Below are 22091 nucleotides of genomic sequence, written 5' to 3'. Positions count from 1 at the left end.
GGCTCTGCGCACTGTGTCGGGCGAAAGTGGGCATTGAGCCAAATGGAGAGGTGCGTGCAGCAAGCATCAGATCTCCAGTGCTCCCCCACAGCCCGGTTCGACCTGTGCCTGCGCTCTGGAGGGGCCGAGCTAGAGTGGGCATTCAGCCTGGAGGAGGGGTGTCAAGCCTACGCACCAGATCTCCAGTGCTCCCCCACAGCCCTGTCTAACCTGTGCCTCCTCCACGGACCAGGCCTCCAGTGCGTCTCCCCAGCCTGGTCTATCCTGTGCCTCCTCCTCGGACCAGGCCTCCAGTGGGTCTCCCCAGCCTGGAGAATCCAGCGCAGCCAGTCCGGGGCCCGCGGCGAGGGACCCCGCTCTAGAGGCGCTACAAAAGTGGGGTGAGCCAGTGGTGGAGCGGGGTCTGCGTCCCGCTCCAGAGCCGCTACCGCGGAGAAATGCCCACCCAGACCCTCCCCTACAGGTTCAGGTTTTGCGGCCGGAGTCCGCACCTTTCGGGCGGGGTACTGTCACACCCTGACCTGAGAGAGCCTTTTTTATGTCTCTATTTTGGTTTGGTCAGGGTGTGATTTGGGTGGGCATTCTATGTCCTTTTTTCTATGCTTTGTTTTTCTTTGTTTTGGCCTGGTATGGCTCTCAATCAGGGACAGCTGTACATCGTTGTCGCTGATTGGGAGTCATACTTGGGCAGCCTGTTTTCCTTTGGGGTTTGTGGATAGTTGTATTCTGTTTTGTGCTTATCACCTGACAGAACTGTTAGTGTCGTTTCCGTTAATTGTATACGTGTTTTATTTGTTTCTCCTTCTTCAATATTAAAAAAGAAGATGAGTATACACTTCCCTGTTGCGTCTTGGTCCTCCACACACAACACGCATTACAATATTAAGCAAAGCGTACGGCACAATTTGTATTATTACATTTTTTGGGGGGGAGGGGGGATAGCCAAGGGCACACTCCAACACTCAGACATAATTTACAAACTAAGCATTTGTGTTTAGTGAGTCGGACAGATCAGAGGCTGTAGGGAGGACCAGGGACGTTCTCTTGATAAGTGTGTGAATTAGACCATTTTCCTGTCAAAATGTAACGAGTACTTTTGGGTGTCAGGGAAAATGTACAGAGTAAAAAGTACATTATTTTCTTTAGGAATGTATTGAAGTAAAAGTAAAAGTAGTCAAAAATATAAATAGTAAAGTACAGATACCCCCCCCCAAAAAACGACTTAAGTAGTACTTTAAAGTATTCTTACTTAAGTACTTTACACGACTGACATTTTATATACTAGATCTCCACAATAAAAAGCATCTATATATTATCCCACATTTAGTTTAGACTACCAATTGGTTTTCAACAGCGGAGATTTGTATAAACATTCCTGTCTTTCTGTCCGACATTTGTATTATTGTCTCAATATTGAATTTCAATCTCCAGCTGTCCCATAAAAATGAAGGAGTCGGGAGGAGACAGACAGGCAGCTTTTCTCAGCCAATTGAAATCATGAATCAGCATCATTTTTTTATGGATATCTATAATGAAATGTCAATAGAAAACAGGAAATGCAGCTGGTTTGCTGTCATTTCAGCTTCAGTTTGAAGCAATTGTGTTAGCTGTGTAGTTGGCTAGTTCCTCTGAACGGTGTCCAGTGGTCCTGTTGGTAATGGCTCTTGCACCACCAGGGTTATAGGTTTGATTCCTGCGACGACCCATGTGTAAAATCTATACACGCTTCGCATTAGATAAAACTCATCTGCTAATTGGCATATCTTAGAGCAATTTTCTATGCCAGGTGAAATCACACTTCATTAGCTCATTGTTGTGGATGTATCACCAAAAAAAACATCACTGTTATTCTGGCAGCACTGTTTGACTTGACTGTGTTAGCTGAAGTTGGTTAGCTAGCACGCAAGGAATAACAACGTTGCCAGCCATCATGACAACTGGGTCGCGTCCATAGATACAGAACATAAAGACTGAACGACTGGGTCGCGTCCATAGATACAGAACATAAAGACTGAACGACTGGGTCGCGTCCATAGATACAGAACATAAAGACTGAACGACTGGGTCGCGTCCATAGATACAGAACATAAAGACTGAACGACTGGGTCGCGTCCATAGATACAGAACATAAAGACTGAACGACTGGGTCGCGTCCATAGATACAGAACAAAAAGACTGAACGACTGGGTCGTGTCCATAGATACAGAACAAAAAGACTGAACGACTGGGTCGCGTCTCTGTCAACTGAACCGAACGACCAGCCAGCTTGAACGAACGACCAGCCAGCTTGAACGAACGACCAGCCAGCTTGAACGAACGACCAGCCAACTCTAGACTTGTGTCGGAACTACATCTTGTGGAAGGATGAAATAGTATAAAGAAATTCATCAAAATAACATTTTGAGGGTGAGTGGTCTAAGGCATAAAAAATAATAATAATAATAAATAAATAAAAATAAAAAAATATATACAACATTTTGAATGTAAATGTGTAAATCATTATTTGAGTATGTTGGTAACCCGTTGTATAAAAGTGATAATGCCCTTGAAGCCAGTGTTTGGGGGATATATTGGTTTGCCGGCCCGATACGCAACAACACCTGTACCGATATATCCTACAAACACCGGCTTCTCAGGAATGATCACTTAAGTATTCACACAGACGTTCAATAGCAGTGATCCTGATGGGATTGTTGCCTGTCAGTCAACTGTCCAAATCCCAATAGTCTAGTAGTCACTTCTAGAAACTCATTCAACTGGAGAGGACACTCTTTTTACAGTAATGAAGCTAAACACGCTACTGAAGGAAGACAGCAATAGACACAAAGCAGTCTATAGTAAAGCATCAAGATAGGTGTGTGAATGTGCTGGTCAGTTGCCATTAGCGGTCTTCATCAAAGACTTTTAAACACCGAGATATAATGTTGGAATGGTTGACGAGAACCACTTATGTGTTGTGATTAAAATGCTTCACACTGAATGAGGACTACACACAGCCACACACAAACACACACACACACACACACACACACACACACACACACACACACACACACACACACACACACACACACACACACACACACACACACACACACACACACACACACACACACACACACACACACAGACACGCACACAGACACAGACACACACACAAATGACACAACACACATTCTCTCAAAAAGTAGCAGCAACATCAGCCCATGCACTTCTGCTACCCGCTCAGCAGCTGAGAAAGTCAGGCAGGGCACTGGAAGTTATTTCATTGGCAGATTTTTTTTTTTGTGAAAGATTCATAACCCTGGTGTGCATGATGAATGTGGGTCGCCAGATGTTCCCGAGTGGTGCAGCGGTCTATGGTACCGCAGCTCAGTGCAAGAGGCATCACTGCAGTCCCTGGTTCAAATCTAGGCTGCATCACATCCGGTTGTGATTGGGAGTCCCGTAGGGCGGTGCGTAATTGGCTCAGTGTCGTCTGGGTTTGGCCGGGGTAGGCCGTCATTGTAAATAACTATTTGTTCTTAACTGACTTGCCTAGTTTAAATAAAGGTTACATTTTTTATTTGTGTTTTTATTTTATATGTAAATGTGTTAACAGCGAAGAGGGTTGGTTCAAAGGCCATATTTAAACCATGGCCAGGTTGGAGGAAGACCGCCTATGGGTTTCATGGAGATACAGTCCTATAAGATCTGCCCTCGCTGAGGAGTAAAACCTTTTCTTAGATAGAAAGAGTTGAGAAAATATGAATTTCCTCACTAAATCCTCTCAGTCTACCAACAGTAAGAGAACTAAAAGGAGAGATAGCTGCAGCTCATTTCAGCCGTCTATTCATCTCTCCAAAGGGCTGATGGGCATAAAACCCGTCTGTTCACCCTTGTCTCTGGCAGTCTGTCTGTATGTCTGAAGGAGCCAAGAACCTGCTTCTTCTCCCTGTTTATATCCCATAAGACCCTCTCACAGGGTTGCTATCCTGGGACTATGTGTACACAATGTTTAACTTAGAATTACATTTTTTATTTTATTTAGCCTCTTACTGTATTGTTCAGTATATTGTAGTAAACTGTCCGACACGTGATTTTCACAAAACATTCATCTAAATATTTCTCTCATCACCCGAGTGGTAGTTTTAATCAAAGCATTATTTAGTCTCGCTCGTACTCCGTTGTTCTCGGAGTTTATATACCCTCCAACAACTACAGTTAACCCTTTGACTAAGATTAACCTTAGCCCTACTCAGTGGTCTTGTGGTTAGAGTGACTGCCCTGAGATTGGAAGGGTTGGGAGTTCAATCCCAAAGACTGTTAAAATGGGACTGCTGCGTTTCTGCTTGGCACTTAACGTTACGGACATGGATTGGGGGTAAGGCCCCGTGGTAGACTAGTGTCCTGTCCAAGGAAGTGTACTGGTACATCAAGCTGTCTCACTATAGTAACATGAGATAGACTAGTGTCCTGTCCAGGGAAGTGCACTGGTACATCAAGCTGTCTCACTATAGTAACATGAGATAGACTAGTGTCCTGTCCAGGGGGTGTCCTGTACATCAAGCTGTCTCACTACAGAAACAGGAGATAGACTAGTGTCCTGTCCAGGGGGTGTACTGTACATCAAGCTGTCTCACTACAGAAACAGGAGATAGACTAGTGTCCTGTCCAGGGGGTGTCCTGTATCTTTATCTCCCTAGACTCTGTCACCCTGCCATACCTCTTTATCTCCCTAGACTCTGTCACCCTGCCATACCTCTTTATCTCCCTAGACTCTGTCACCTTGCCATACCTCTTTATCTCCCTAGACTCTGTCACCATGCCATACCTCTTTATCTCCCTAGACTCTGTCACCATGCCATACCTCTTTATCTCCCTAGACTCTGTCACCATGCCATACCTCTTTATCTCCCTAGACTCTGTCACCCTGCCATACCTCTTTATCTCCCTAGACTCTGTCACCTTGCCATACCTCTTTATCTCCCTAGACTCTGTCACCATGCCATACCTCTTTATCTCCCTAGACTCTGTCACCCTGCCATACCTCTTTATCTCCCTAGACTCTGTCACCATGCCATACCTCTTTATCTCCCTAGACTCTGTCACTGATATGTGTTTCTCTCCCAAGTCACTGTGTCTCTTCAATTACAATAATTATAGATACGATCCTCCCCTTCACAGCCAATGGCAGGGCTACTCCTTCCTCCTCTCTTCCACAGCCAATAGCAGGGCTCCTTGTTGCTACCCTCTGGGCTCTGCTTCCCTCTCTGCTTCTATTCTATTTACACATCATCATAAATAATAGCTACTGCCGCTGCACCACTCTTCACTAGCCTGCAGTACTATATTCCCTGGGCACTGTTTTCACTGGGAGAAGGGGGTTATTATGAATTTATGTATGCCAAGTTCGTTCAGCTATGCCCCCAGGATACAAAAAAAAAACATCTAGAACTATATTCTGTAAAATCTCTAAGATGTAAGACTCTTCTCTAAAACACTGGGCTAGGTATATATTTATATGGGGTTTTCATAGATGTATGAATGCCAAATAGGTTGTAGTAATACTACAATTACAGGTAGTCTTACAGTATGCTATGTGACATATGCAAAACATTTATATAATTGAAAGCCACAATATATAACTTTTTCTGGCGACCTGACAAAATTCAGATAGAAATGTGTGTTATAGATCTGTGATTCTCATTGACAGCAAGTCTAAGACGCAGTCGATCTGTTCTATGTGCTCTGTTTCTATGCTTCCATTTCTTAAGTTTTGTTTTTGTGTCTTTTTACTTGTGGTTTTGTACAACAGCTTCAAAAAGCTGAAACACAAAATATACACTGAACAAAAATATAAACGCAACATGCAACAATTTCACTGATATTACTGAGTAACATATAAAGGAAATCAGACAATTGAAATCAATTCATTAGGCCTTAGTCTATGGATTTCACATGACTGTGAATACAGATGTGCATCTGATGGTCACAGATTCTTTAAGAAAATTGTCCATCACATGGTATTTTTGTCATTGTAAATAGGAATTGGTTCTTAACTGACTTGCCTAGTTAAATAAAACATTTTTAAAAAATGTATTTTTGTGTGTTCAAATTGCCATAGATAAAATGCAATTATGCCTGCCCATACCATATCCCCACCACCACCATGGGGCACTCTGTTCACAACGTTGACATCAACAAACTCACTCACACGACACCGTACATGTGGTCTGTGGTTGTGAGATCGGTTGGACGTGCTGCCAAATTCTCTAAAAAAGGAACATTAAAATCTCTGGCAAGAGCTCTGGTGGACATTGCTGCAGTCAGCTTGCCAATTGCACATTCCTTCAAAACTTGAGACATCTGTGTTATTGTGTTGTGTGACAAAATTGCACATTTTAGTTGCCTTTTTTGTCCTCAGCACAAGGTGCACCTGTGTAATGATCATTAATCAGCCTCTTGATATGGCACACTTGTCAGGTGGATGGATCTTGGCAAAGGAGAAATGCTCACTAAAAAGGATGAAAACTAATTTTTGCACAACATTTGAGATAAATAAGCTTTTTGTGTTGGAAAATAAGAACAATCCAAAATTTATTTTTGATACTGTCGCAAAGTTAACTAAAAAGCAGCATTCCCCAGGAGAGGATGGCTCTCACTTCAGCAGTGATGAATTCATGAACTTCTTTGAGGAAAAGATCATGATCATTAGAAAGCAAATTACAGACTCCTCTTTAAATCTGCGTATTCCTCCAAAGCTCCGTTGTCCTGAGTCTGCACAACCCTGCCAGGACCTAGGATCAAGGGAGACACTAAAGTGTTTTAGTACTATATCTCTTGACACAATGATGAAAATAATCATGGCCTCTTAACCTTCAAGCTGCATACTGGACCCTATTCCAACTAAACTACTGAAAGAGCTGCTTTCTGTGCTTGGCCCTCCTATGTTGAACATAATAAACGGCTCTCTATCCACCGGATCTGTACCAAACTCACTAAAAGTGGCAGTAATAAAGCCTCTCTTGAAAAAGCCAAATCTTGACCCAGAAATTATAAAAAACTATCGTCCTATATCGAATCTTCCATTCCTCTCAAAAATTTTAGAAAAAGCTGTTGCGCAGCAACTCACTGCCTTCCTGAAGACGTACAATGTATACGAAACGCTTCAGTCTGGTTTTAGACCCCATCATAGCACTGAGACTGCACTTGTGAAGGTGGTAAATGACCTTTTAATGACGTCAGACCGAGGTTCTGCGTCTGTCCTCGTGCTCCTAGATCTTAGTGCTGCTTTTGATACCATCGATCACCACATTCTTTTGGAGAGATTGGAAACCCAAATTGGTCTACATGGACAAGTTCTGGCCTGGTTTAGGTCTTATCTGTCGGAAAGATATCAGTTCGTCTCTGTGAATGGTTTGTCCTCTGACAAATCAACTGTAAATTTCGGCGTTCCTCAAGGTTCCGTTTTAGGACCACTATTGTTTTCACTATATATTTTACCTCTTGGGGATGTCATTCGAAAACATAATGTTAAATTTCACTGCTATGCAGATGACACACAGCTGTACATTTCAATGAAACATGGTGAAGCCCCAAAATTGCCCTCGCTAGAAGCCTGTGTCTCAGACATAAGGAAGTGGATGGCTGCAAACTTTCTACTCTTAAACTCGGACAAAACAGAGATGCTTGTTCTAGGTCCCAAGAAACAAAGAGATCTTCTGTTGAATCTGACAATTAATCTGGATGGTTGTACAGTCGTCTCAAATGAAGGAAAAAAAGGAAACCGCACACTGTTCTTGATAGTATCACTGATATTTAATAAGCTTACGTATCGGCCTAACGGCCTTCGTCAGAGCTTTTGTGAATTTTCTGAAAACAGCACCTCTATGTAGACCTAGCCCCACCCATATCCGTTCCACGTATGTAAAGGGGTTGGAGGCAAAGGAAAAATAAATAAGTGCTACCAAACATAACAATATGCAATATCCGTTCTGTGAGCTTGTGTGACCTACCACTTCACTAAGAGCCGTTGTTGCTCTTAGACATTTCCACTTCACAATAACAGCACTTACAGTTGACTGGGGAAGCTCTAACAGGGCAGAAATGTGATGAACTGACTTGTTGGAAAGGTGGCATCCTAGGACGGTGCCACGTTGAAAGTCACTAAGCTCTTCAGTATGGGTCATTCGACTGCCAATGTTTGTCTATGGAGATTGCATGGCTATGTGCTCAATTTTATGCACCTGTCAGCAACAGGTGTGGCTGAAATAGACGAATCCACATATTTGAAGACGTGTCCACATACTTTTATATATACAGTGTATGTCTTAGCTGGGATTGTCTATGCACTCTGCACCATAGAAATAGAATGATTTTACTTCCTGTTTGGCTCCTATAGGTACACTCGCAATGGCTGCCAGTCCACCCATGATGCCATCATCAATTTGAATGGGAAAACCCAATGGATTGTGTTTCTACTTTATGCACCACCTAACTGCATAGCGCAGACAGCAGGGTGCAGAGAGACAGGCTGTGAATTCTCTGACAGTGTTGATATGACATCATTGGGTCATACCTGCCCTCTGCTGGTGGAATATGAAAGTGCATGATGGAAAAACATGATTACAAGGCATTATGTACTTATCAAGTCAACTCACACACACACACACACACACACACACACACACACACACACACACACTTACACACACTTGTATCCACGTGGGGGCCTAAAAATGTATTTCCATTCCAAATACTATTTTCCCTAACCTCTAACCTTAAACCTTACCCTAGCCCTTACCCTTACCCTAATTGTAACCGTAACCTAATTCTAACCCCTAAGCTTAAAATAGCCTTTTTCCTCACGGGGACCTGGGAAATGTCCCCACGATGGAGAATTTTCCTTATTTTACTATCCTTGTGAGGAGAGTTATAGAAGCACACACACACACACTACAGCTCTCACTAAGCCTACAACAAACACACACACAACTCTCTCTCTCTCGCTCTCTCACTCTCTCTCTCTCTCTCTCGCTCTCTCTCTATCGCTCTCAAGCTCTTTCTCTCTCGCTCTCTCTCTTTCACTCTCTCTGAAATCAACTCAATGACAAACAAATGAGTCAAATTTTAACCTAGCAGGACTGGAGCAGAATGTTCAAATGGAAAAGTTTCCATACATAAATAATCACTGTCAAGTGCACTCAATTGCGCATTGAAATAAATGTGTTCTTAGAGAGAATAATGGGTTACTTTAGTTAAATAAATGTTAAATAAAAAATAAAAAATAAAATACTATACAATTGAGTACCAGCCTTAGAAGTAGAGGTAAAGCTGGCCTTATTCTATTGAAGTGGTTAACTTCTATGGGCTACCTGCAGGACACAGCCAGTGAAATATCAGGGCGGAAAATTCAAAAACAACAAAATGTCATAATTCAACTTTCTCAAACATACAACTAATTTTACACCATTTTAAAGATACACTTCTCCTTGATGTAACCACATTGTCCGATTTCAAAAAGGCTTTACAGCGAAAGCAAAACATTAGATTATATTAGGAGAGTACATAGACAAAAATAATCACACAGCCATTTTCCAAGCAAGGACATGTGTCAATAAAACCCAAAACACAGCTAAATGAAGCACTAACCTTTGACGATCTTCATCAGATGACACTCCTAGGACATTATGTTACACAATACATGTATGTTATGTTCCTATACTCTGCCCAGTGACAGGAGAATGCTCAAACCACTTTCTGAAGGCTGTTGACAGCCAATGGAAGCCTTAGGAAGTGCAACGTGACCCCACAGAAACTGTAGTTTTGATAGAGAATCAAAAGAAGAACTACAAATCTCAGACTTTCCACTTCCTGGTTGGATTTTTCTCAGGTTTTTGCCTGCCATATGAGTTCTGTTGTACTCACAGACACCATTCAAACAGTTTTAGAAACGTCAGTGTTTTCTATCCAAATCTACTAATAATATGCATATTGTAGTTTCTGGGCAAGAGTAGTAACCAGTTTAATTTGGGTACGTTTTTTTCATCCGGCCGTGAAAATACTGCCGCCTACACCCCAACAGGTTAAGATGGGACTGGTACTTGTTGTTGGAGAAGCTGGTCTTTGTAATTCAAGTGTGCAAAGCTTTCATCAAGGCAAAGGGTGGCTACTTTGAAGACTCTCAAAATATAAAATATATTTTGATTTGTTTAACACTTTTATGGTTACTACATGATTCCATATGTGTTATTTCATAGTTTTGATGTCTTCACTATTATTCTACAATGTAGAAAATAGTAAAAAATAATGAAAAACCCTTGAATAAGTAGGTGTGCAAGTAGGTGAACTTTTGACTGGTACTATACGTGTATATGACACTGGTCCAATATAGCAACATAGAGGGAACCATACCTGGGTGTAGGGTCACAGGGTGCAGGGGTGGAGATAGTGTCCTCTTCACGGGGTGGAGGTTGAGGTAGGGAGGCTGGGGGTTCTGCTGAGGCTTCTGTCGGGGGTTCAGAGAATGTAGTGGTGGTGAATGTGATGTCCCGACTCTCAGAGGGTGGAGGTACAGGTAGAGGCGGGAAAACCGGGGCTGCTGCAAGGGCTTCAGGTGGGGAAGAAGCCGGAGCTGCTGGGGCTTCTGCTGGAGCCTGGGGGGATGCAGGAGGTGGTCTGTTGGGCTCAGTCGACTGGACCTCTGGGGGCAGCCTCTCTTGAGGAATGGTAGGAGGGGTGGGAAAGTCTTCCTGAAGGTAGGTAGGGAGGGCAGGAGGGTACTGGAATACTTGTCCAGGAGATGTGGGAGGAGGAGAGGAGGAGGTGACAGGGGGAGGAGGTGGGGAGGAGGTGACAGGGGGAGGAGGAGGGGAGGAGGTGACAGGGGGAGGAGGATAGGAGGAGGTGACACGGGGAGGAGGTGGGGAGGAGGTGACAGGGGGAGGAGGTGGGGAGGAGGTGACAGGGGGAGGAGGAGAGGAGGAGGTGACACGGGAAGGAGTTGGGGAGGAGGTGACAGGGGGAGGAGGTGGGGAGGAGGAGGTGACAGAAGGAGGCTTACTCCTCTCCTCAGTCTGCTCAGCCTCTGTCAGGGAGGACCTGGACAGAACAGGAGGGAGACAAGTGGATTAACAACCTACACACACAAACATACACATACTTGTTGGCTGTTTGGTGTGGTATAGTATAGTGTGGTATAGTGTGGTATGGTATAGTGTGGTATGGTATGGTATAGTGTGGTATGGAATAGTGTGGTATGGTATGGTATAGTGTGGTGTGGTATAGTGTGGTATAGTGTGGTATGGTATAGTGTGGTATAGTATAGTGTGGTGTGATATGGTATGGAATAGTGTGGTATAGTGTGGCATGGTGTGGTATAGTATAGTGTGGTGTGGTATAGTGTGGTATAGTGTGGTATGGTATAGTGTGGTGTGGTATAGTGTGGTATAGTGTGGTATAGTAGAGTGTGGTGTGATGTGGTATGGTGTGGTATAGTGTGGTATAGTGTGGCATGGTATGGTGTGGTATGGTATAGTGTGGTATGGTATAGTGTGGTATGGTATAGTGTGGTGTGGTATGGTGTGGTGTGGTGTGGTATAGTGTGGTATGGTATGGTATAGTGTGGTATGGTGTGGTGTGGTGTGGTATAGTGTGGTATGGTATAGTGTGGTATGGTATGGTATGGTATGGTATGGTATAGTATAGTATAGTGTGGTGTGGTGTGGTGTGGTATAGTGTGGTGTGGTATGGTGTGGTGTGGTATGGTATGGTGTAGTGTGGTATGGTGTGGCATGGTGTGGTATAGTATAGTGTGGTGTGGTATGGTGTGGTATAGTGTGGTGTGGTGTGGTATGGTATGGTGTAGTGTGGTATGGTATAGTGTGGTATGGTGTGGTATAGTGTGGTGTGGTGTTGTATGGTGTGGTATGGTGTGGTGTGGTGTAGTATGGTGTGGTGTGGTGTGGTATGGTATGGTGTGGTGTGGTATAGTGTGGTGTGGTGTGGTATGGTGTGGTGTGGTGTGGTGTGGTATGGTGTGGTATGGTATGGTGTAGTGTGGTATGGTATAGTGTGGTATGGTATAGTGTGGTGTGGTATGGTGTGGTATGGTGTGGTATAGTGTGGTGTGGTGTGGTGTGGTGTGGTATGGTATGGTGTGGTATAGTGTGGTGTGGTGTGGTATGGTGTGGTATAGTGTGGTGTGGTGTGGTGTGGTGTGGTGTGGCATGGTGTGGTATGGTGTGGTATGGTGTGGTATGGTGTGGCATGGTGTGGTGTGGTATGGTGTGGTGTGGTGTGGTATGGTATGGTGTGCTATAGTGTGGTTTGGTGTGGTGTGGTATAGTGTGGTATAGTGTGGTTTGGTGTGGTGTGGTATAGTGTGGTGTGGTGTGGTGTGGTATAGTGTGGTGTGGTGTGGTGTGGTATAGTGTGGTTTGGTGTGGTGTGGTATAGTGTGGTATAGTGTGGTGTGGTATAGTGTGGTATAGTGTGGTTTGGTGTGGTGTGGTATAGTGTGGTGTGGTGTGGTATAGTGTGGTTTGGTGTGGTGTGGTATAGTGTGGTATAGTGTGGTGTGGTGTGGTGTGGTGTGGTATAGTATTTTATAGTGTGGTATGGTATGGTATGGTATGGTATAGTGTGGTGTGGTGTGGTATAGTGTGGTTTGGTGTGGTGTGGTATAGTGTGGTATAGTGTGGTGTGGTATAGTGTGGTTTGGTGTGGTGTGGTATAGTGTGGTGTGGTGTGGTATAGTGTGGTTTGGTGTGGTGTGGTATAGTGTGGTGTGGTGTGGTGTGGTATAGTATTTTATAGTGTGGTATGGTATGGTATGGTATGGTATAGTGTGGTATGGTATAGTGTGGTATGGTATGGTATGGTATGGTATAGTGTGGTATGGTATGGTATAGTGTGGTGTGGTGTGGTGTGGTATGGTGTGGTGTGGTATAATGTGGTGTGGTGTGGTATAGTGTGGTGTGGTGTAGTGTGGTATGGTATAATGTGGTGTGGTATAGTGTGGTGTGGTATAGTATGGTATGGTGTGGTATAGTGTGGTATAGTGTGGTGTGGTATGGTATAGTGTGTTGTGGTATGGTATAGTGTGGTATAGTGTGGTATGGTATAGTGTGGTATGGTATAGTGTGGTGTGGTATGGTATAGTACAGTATGGTGTGGTGTGGTATAGTGTGGTATGGTATAATGTGGTGTGGTATAGTGTGGTGTGGTATAGTATGGTATGGTGTGGTATGGTGTGGTATAGTGTGGTGTGGTATGGTATAGTGTGTTGTGGTATGGTATAGTGTGGTATAGTGTGGTATGGTATAGTGTGGTGTGGTATGGTATAGTGTGGTATAGTGTGGTATGGTATAGTGTGGTATGGTATAGTGTGGTATGGTATAGTGTGGTATGGTATAGTGTGGAGTGGTATGGTATAGTGTTGTATAGTGTGGTATGGTATAGTGTTGTATAGTGTGGTATAGTGTGGTATAGTGTGGTGTGGTATGGTATAGTGTGGTATAGTGTGGTATGGTATAGTGTGGTGTGGTATGGTATAGTGTGGTGGGGTGTGGTATGGTATAGTGTGGTATGGTGTGGTATAGTGTGGTATGCTATGGTATAGTGTGGTGTTTTATGGTATAGTGCGGTATGGTATGGTCTGGTATGGTATAGTGTGGTATGGTATAGTGTGATGTTTTATGGTATAGTGTGGTATGGTATAGTGTGGTGTGGTATGGTATAGTGTGGTGTGGAATGGTATACTGTGTTATGGTATAGTGTGGTATGTTTTTTTTGTCCTGCTGGCTAATAAGGGATGCTAACCCCGCTGTACCAATCCTCTTACTCCAATCCCGTCACAACTTGCAGACTTGTTTACGTGCTGCTGTGCGTTTTGTTGCCGATCTTACTTTGCTACCTGACTACTTCACGGTTTTTACTTTTTCATTACCGTATATTTTTTGTTTTTCCCTCACTCAACTTTTTTCATTCAACTTTTTCACACCGGAGGTTTTATCTGGACATGGTTCGTCAGGACTTCAAACAGCCGAAGCTAAGTAACAGATGCCTTCTAATTGCAGTCGTTGTACTTATAATATACAGGAGAACGATCGCCTTACGGCGAGGATAGCTGTGCTGCAAGCCCAGCTTCAGACGCAATCGTTAGGCAAGGGCAATTTCAGTGTAGGAAAGGATGAAACAGCATCTGTGCCACCAGTAAGTACAGATAGTAACGTTAGTATAAACCCCCTCGCACGGTCCCCGCAGCCGGACAACTTTCTCACGGCTTCTGGAGGGAAACGCTGTAGGAATGCTCAACCGGTGTCGCTTATTCAGCCGACAGAAACTTTCAACCGGTTCTCCCCATTAAGTGAGTCGGAGTCGGAGGCCGAAACTTCTCTGGTCTCTGCTCCTCCCGTTGTGGGGTCTGAGACGCCGAAGCCTCTCACCATTAGCTCTGACAAATTGAAAACCCTAGTCATTGGCGACTCCATTACCCGCAGTATTAGACTAAAAACTAATCATCCAGCGATCATACACTGTTTACCAGGGGGCAGGGCTACCGACGTTAAGGCTAATCTAAAGACGGTGCTGGCTAAAGCTAAAACTGGTGAGTGTAGAGAGTATAGAGATATTGTTATCCACGTCGGCACCAACGATGTTAGGATGAAACAGTCAGAGGTCACCAAGCGCAACATAGCTTCAGCGTGTAAATCAGCTAGAAAGATGTGTCGGCATCGATTAATTGTCTCTGGCCCCATCCCAGTTAGGGGGAGTGATGAGCTCTACAGCAGAGTCTCACAACTCATTCGCTGGTTGAAAATTGTTTTCTGCCCCTCCCAAAAGATAGAATTTGTAGATAATTGGCCCTCTTTCTGGGACTCACCCACAAACAGGACCAAGCCTGGCCTGTTGAGGAGTGACGGACTCCATCCTAGCTGGAGGGGTGCTCTCATCTTATCTACGAACATAGACAGGGCTCTAACTCCTCTAGCTCCACAATGAAATAGGGTGCAGGCCAGGCAGCAGGCTGTTAGCCAGCCTGACAGCTTAGTGGAGTCTGCCACTAGCACAGTCAGTGTAGTCAGCTCAGCTATCCCCATTGAGACCGTGTCTGTGCCTCGATCTAGGTTGGGCAAAATTAAAGATGGCGGTGTTCGCTTTAGCAATCTCACTAGTATAAAGACCTCCTCCATTCCTGCCATTATTGAAAGAGATTGTGATACCTCACATCTCAAAATAGGACTACTTAATGTTAGATCCCTCACTTCAAAGGCAGTTATAGTCAATGAACTAATCACTGATCATAATCTTGATGTGATTGGCCTGACTGAAACATGGCTTAAGCCTGATGAATTTACTGTGTTAAATGAGGGCTCACCCCCTGGTTACACTAGTGACCATATCCCCCGCGCATCCCGCAAAGGCGGAGGTGTTGCTAACATTTATGATTTATGATAGCAAATTTAAATTTACCCCCAAAAAAAACAACAACGACGTTTTCGTCTTTTGAGCTTCTAGTCATGAAATCTATGCAGCCTACTCAATCACTTTTTATAGCTACTGTTTACAGGCCTCCTGGGCCATATGCAGCGTTCCTCACTGAGTTCCCTGAATTCCTATCGGACCTTGTAGTCATCGCAGATAATATTCACATTTTTGGTGACTTTAATATTCACATGGAAAAGTCCACAGACCCACTCCAAAAGGCTTTCGGAGCCATCATCGACTCAGTGGGTTTTGTCCAACATGTCTCTGGACCTACTCACTGCCACAGTCATACTCTGGACCTAGTTTTGTCCCATGGAATAAATGTTGTGGATCTTAATGTTTTTCCTCATAATCCTGGACTATCGGACCACCATTTTATTATGTTCGCAATCGCAACAAATAATCTGCTCAGACCCCAACCAAGAAGCATTAAAAGTCGTGCTATAAATTCTCAGACAACCCAAAGATTCCTTGATGCCCTTCCAGACTCCCTCTGCCTATCCAAGGACGTCAGAGGACAAAAATCAGTTAACCACCTAACCGAGGAACTCAATTTAACCTTGCGCAATACCCTAGATGCAGTTGCACCCCTAAAAACTAAAAACATTTGTCATAAGAAACTAGCTCCCTGGTATACAGAAAATACACGAGCTCGGACCAAGCTTCCAGAAAATTGGAACGGAAATGGCGCCACAACAAACTGGAAGTCTTCCGACTAGCTTGGAAAGACAGTACCGTGCAGTATCGAAGAGCCCTCACTGCTGCTCGATCATCCTATTTTTCCAACTTAATTGAGGAAAATAAGAACAATCCGAAATGTATTTTTGATACTGTCGCAAAGTTAACTAAAAAGCAGCATTCCCCAGGAGAGGATGGCTCTCAATTCAGCAGTGATGAACTTCTTTGAGGAAAAGATCATGATCTCACTGCTGCTCGAAAGCAAATTACGGACTCCTCTTTAAATCTGCGTATTCTTCCAAAGCTCCGTTGTCCTGAGTCTGCACAACCCTGCCAGGACCTAGGATCAAGGGAGACACTAAAGTGTTTTAGTACTATATCTCTTGACACAATGATGAAAATAATCATGGCCTCTAAACCTTCAAGCTGCATACTGGACCCTATTCCTACTAAACTACTGAAAGAGCTGCTTTCTGTGCTTGGCCCTCCTATGTTGAACATAATAAACGGCTCTCTATCCACCGGATCTGTACCAAACTCACTAAAAGTGGCAGTAATAAAGCCTCTCTTGAAAAAGCCAAATCTTGACCCAGAAATTATAAAAAACTATCGGCCTATATCGAATCTTCCATTCCTCTCAAAAAATTTTGAAAAAGCTGTTGCGCAGCAACTCACTGCCTTCCTGAAGACAAACAATTTACACCAAACGCTTCAGTCTGGTTTTAGACCCCATCATAGCACTGAGACTGCACTTGTGAAGGTGGTAAATGACCTTTTAATGACGTCAGACCGAGGTTCTGAGTCTGTCCTCGTGCTCCTAGATCTTAGTGCTGCTTTTGATACCATCGATCACCACATTCTTTTGGAGAGATTGGAAGCCCAAATTGGTCTACATGGACAAGTTCTGGCCTGGTTTAGGTCTTATCTGTCGGAAAGATATCAGTTCGTCTCTGTGAATGGTTTGTCCTCTGACAAATCAACTGTAAATTTCGGTGTTCCTCAAGGTTCCGTTTTAGGACCACTATTGTTTTCACTATATATTTTACCTCTTGGGGATGTCATTCGAAAACATAATGTTAAATTTCACTGCTATGCGGATGACACACAGCTGTACATTTCAATGAAACATGGTGAAGCCCCAAAATTGCCCTCGCTAGAAGCCTGTGTCTCAGACATAAGGAAGTGGATGGCTGCAAACTTTCTACTCTTAAACTCGGACAAAACAGAGATGCTTGTTCTAGGTCCCAAGAAACAAAGAGATCTTCTGTTGAATCTGACAATTAATCTGGATGGTTGTACAGTCGTCTCAAATAAAACTGTGAAGGACCTCGGCGTTACTCTGGACCCTGATCTCTCTTTTGAAGAACATATCAAGACTGTTTCAAGGACAGCTTTTTTCCATCTACGTAACATTGCAAAAATCAGAAACTTTCTGTCCAAAAATGACGCAGAAAAATGTATTCATGCCTTTGTTACTTCTAGGTTGGACTACTGCAATGCTCTACTTTCCGGCTACCCGGATAAAGCACTAAATAAACTTCAGTTAGTGCTAAATACGGCTGCTAGAATCCTGACTAGAACCAAAAAAATTGATCATATTACTCCAGTGCTAGCCTCCCTACACTGGCTTCCTGTTAACCTCTTATGGCTAGGGGGCAGTATTTTCACGGCTGGATAAAAAACGTACCCGATTTAATCTGGTTACTAATCCTACCCAGTAACTAGAATATGCATATACGTATTACATATGGATAGAAAACACCCTAAAGTTTCTAAAACTGTTTGAATGGTGTCTGTGAGTATAACAGAACTCAAATGGCAGGTCAAAACCTGAGAGATTCCTTTACAGGAAGTGGCCTGTCTGACCATTTCTGGAACTTCTTTGCCATCTCTATCTTTTACTAAGGATCTCTGCTCTAACGTGACACTTCCTACGTCGTCCATAGGCGCTCAGAGCCCGGGAAAAACCTGAATGTCGTCATCCCAGCCCCAGGCTGAAACACATTATCGCCTTTCTCAAGTGGCCGATCAAGGGACTGTGGGCTTAGGCGCGTGACCTGCCCGCCCCCGTCTTTGTGATTTTTTCCTCTGTTTGCCGAAAAGGAGATTCCCGGTCGGAATATTATCGCTTTTCTACGAGAATAAAAATTGATTTTAAACAGCGGTTGACATGCTTCGAAGTACGGTAATGGAATATTTAGAATTTTTTTGTCACGAATTGCGCCATGCGCGCGACCCTTCTTTACCATTTCGGATAGTGTCTGGAACGCACGAACAAAACGCCGCTATTCGGATATAACGATGGATTATTTTGGACCAAACCAACATTTGTTATTGAAGTAGCAGTCCTGGGAGTGCATTCTGACGAAGACAACAAAGGTAATGAAACTTTTGTAATAGTAAATCGGAGTTTGATCAGGGCTAAACTTGGTCGGTGTCTAAATGGCTAGCCGTGATGGCTGGGCTATCTACTGAGAATATTGCAAAATGTGCTTTCACCGAAAAGCTATTTTAAAATCGGACATATCGAGTGCATAGAGGAGTTCTGTATCTATAATTCTTAAAATAATTGTTATGTTTTTTGTGAACGTTTATCGTGAGTAATTTAGTAAATTCACCGGATGTTTGAGGGGGGTATGCTAGTTCTGAACGTCACATGCTAATGTAAAAAGCTGGTTTTTGATATAAATATGAACTTGATTGAACAAAACATGCATGCATTGTATAACATAATGTCCTAGGGTTGTCATCTGATGAAGATCATCAAAGGTTAGTGCTGCATTTAGCTGTGGTTTTGTTTTTTGTGACATTATATGCTAGCTTGAAAAATGGGTGTCTGATTATTTCTGGCTTGGTACTCTGCTGACATAATCTAATGTTTTGCTTTCGCTGTAAAGCCTTTTTGAAATCGGACAGTGTGGTTAGATAAAGGAGAGTCTTGTCTTTAAAATGCTGTGAAATAGTCATATGTTTGAAAAATTGAAGTTTTTGTCTTTTTGAGGAATTTGTAATTCGCGCCACGCCTATCATTGGATATTGGAGCAGGTGTTCCGCTAGCGGAACGTCTAAGGGCTGATTTCAAGGTTTTACTACTAACCTACAAAGCATTACATGGGCTTGCTCCTACCTATCTTTCCGATTTGGTCCTGCCGTACATACCTACACGTACGCTACGGTCACAAGATGCGGGCCTCCTAATTGTTCCTAGAATTTCTAAGCAAACAGCTGGAGGCAGGGCTTTCTCCTATAGAGCTACATTTTTATGGAAAAGTCTGCCTACCCATGTGAGAGACGGAGACTCAGTCTCAACCTTTAAGTCTTTACTGAAGACATATCTCTTCAGTAGGTCCTATGATTAAGCGTAGTCTGGCCCAGGGGTGTGAAGGTGAACGGAAATGCTGGAGCAACGAACCGCCCTTGCTGTCTCTGCCTGGCCGGTTTCCCCTCTTTCCACTGGGATTCTCTGCCTCTACCCCTATTACGGGGGCTGAGTCACTGGCTTACTGGTGTTCTTCCATGCCGTCCCTGGGAGGGGTGCGTCACTTGAGTGGGCTGAGTCATTGACGTGGTCTTCCTGTCTAGGTTGGCGCCCCCCCTTGGGTTGTGCCGTGGCGGAGATCTTTGTGGGCTATACTCGGCCTTGTCTTAGGACGGTAAGTTGGTGGTTGGAGACATCCCTCTAGTGGTGTGGGGGCTGTGCTTTGGCAAAGTGGGTGGGGTTATATCCTGCCTGTTTGGCCCTGTCCGGGGGTTTCATCGGATGGGGCCACAGTGTCTCCTGATCCCTCCTGTCTCAGCCTCCAGTATTTATGCTGCAGTAGTTTATGTGTCGGGGGGCTAGGGTCAGTCTGTTACATCTGGAGTATTTCTCTTGTCTTATCCGGTGTCCTGTGTGAATTTAAATATGCTCTCTCTAATTCTCTCTTTCTCTCTTTCTTTCTTTCTCTCGGAGGACCTGAGCCCTAGGACCATGCCTCAGGACTACCTGGCATGATGACTCCTTGCTGTCCCCAGTCCACCTGGCCGTGCTGCTGCTCCAGTTTCAACTGTTCTGCCTGCGGCTATGGAACCCTGACCTGTTCACCGGACGTGCTTGTTGCACCCTCGACAACTACTATGATTATTATTATTTGACCATGCTGGTCATTTATGAACATTTTAACATCTTGACCATGTTCTGTTATAATATCCACCCGGCACAGCCAGAAGAGGACTGGCCACCCCTCATAGACTGGTTCCTCTCTAGGTTTCTTCCTAGGTTTTTGGCCTTTCTAGGGAGTTTTTCCTAGGGAGTTTTTCCTAGCCACTGTGCTTCTTTCACATGCATTGCTTGCTGTTTGGGGTTTTAGGCTGGGTTTCTGTACAGCACTTTGAGAATATCAGCTGATGTACGAAGGGCTATATAAAAATAAATTTGATTTGAAAAAATAAATTTGATTTGTATAGTGTAGTGTGGTGTGGTGTGGGGTGGGGTGGTATGGTATATTGTGGTGCTGTACAGTGTGGTACGGTGTGGTATAGTGTGGTATGGTACAGTGTGGTATGGTGTGGTACAGTGTTGTGTAGTGTGGTGTGGTACAGTGTGGTGTGGTGTGGTATGGTAGGGTAGGGTTTAGAGCATTGGGCCAGTAACCGAAAGGTTGCTGGATCAGATCTCAGAGCTGACAAGATAAAAAAAAATCTGTCATTCTGGCCATGAACAAGGCCGTCAACCCACTGTTCCCCGATAGGCCATCACTGTAAATAATAATTTGTTCTTAAATAACTGACTTGCCTAGTGAAATAAAGATTACATTTTTTTTTAAACCAACCATACCCATGAACAGCCAGACTGGAAACTCTTGTCTGGACCACAACTTGACAAATGACCAGCCTCAGTCTAAATACAAACCAGAAAAAAACCAGAAGGTTCCATCCAGACAGTAGACAACGTAACCTGTTTATTGTGCTCGTGTCCAGGCTCTAATCTGTCAACAGTGGACACCTGGTGGTGAAGAGTGTTCGTTTGGTCCAGATCTAGCCATCAGCCCTTCAGACTTCCCGTTTTATCACAAGGACTAAACTTCAGCTCTAATCTGACAGGCAGCTGTTGTGGTTCTCATCGGGCTAGGGGTAAATGTCTGACTCCTGTTAGTTAAGAATCTATAAATAGTAATAGACCAACACTCTATATCATAGTCAGATAGACAGCCTGCCTCTCTCTCTGTCTCTCTCTCTCTCTCTCTCTCTCACACACATTCTCATGCTTTTTTTTCTCATGATTTGGTTGGGCCTAATTGTGTTGCTGTCCTGGGGCGCTGTGGGGTCTCTCTCTCTCTCGCTCTCTTTCTCTCCTACACACAAACACTCTCTCACACACATTCTCACGCTCTTTCTTAGCAACTGTCTGCACAGGACAGGCCTGTAAGAGATAGCTCTATCTCTGTCTCTCTCAGTGTTTATCTCTCTTTCTGTGCTACTGTCAGCACATAGCATAGATCTGTGGGATTCCTCTCCTCTTCTCTCCAACTGTTAGCACGTAGCAAAGATCTGTGGGATCCCTCTCCTCTTCTCTCCAACTGTTAGCACGTAGCAAAGATCTGTGGGATCCCTCTCTCTCTCTTTCTGTGCTACTGTCAGACATAACATAGATCTGTGGGATCCCTCTCCTCTCCTCTCCAACTGTTAGCACGTAGCAAAGATCTGTGGGATCCCTCTCCTCTTCTCTCCAACTGTTAGCACGTAGCAAAGATCTGTGGGATCCCTCTCCTCTTCTCTCCAACTGTTAGCACGTAGCAAAGATCTGTGGGATCCCTCTCTCTCTCTTTCTGTGCTACTGTCAGACATAACATAGATCTGTGGGATTCCTCTCCTCTTCTCTCCAACTGTTAGCACGTAGCAAAGATCTGTGGGATCCCTCTCCTCTTCTCTCCAACTGTTAGCACGTAGCATAGATCTGTGGG

General features: G+C 44.0%; 1 protein-coding gene across 9 annotated transcripts in view; it reads right to left on the bottom strand.

Annotated features, from left to right (window-relative positions):
* Positions 1-22091, bottom strand: part of LOC106578818 (uncharacterized) — a 217957-nt gene that overhangs the window by 82865 nt on the left and 113001 nt on the right. For all 9 annotated transcript variants that reach the window (XM_082965733.1, XM_082965731.1, XM_082965732.1 and 6 more), the window contains one exon: positions 10396-11082. In XM_082965733.1, the coding sequence (XP_082821859.1) occupies positions 10396-11082 (687 nt within the window). The remainder of the gene's footprint in view (positions 1-10395; positions 11083-22091) is intronic.

The sequence above is a fragment of the Salmo salar genome, chromosome 19 (assembly GCF_965601325.2).
Source record: "Salmo salar chromosome 19, fSalSal1, whole genome shotgun sequence".
Lineage (NCBI taxonomy): Eukaryota > Metazoa > Chordata > Actinopteri > Salmoniformes > Salmonidae > Salmo > Salmo salar.
The sequence above is the reverse complement of the archived record's forward strand: the minus strand, read 5'-3'. Positions and strand labels throughout refer to the sequence as shown.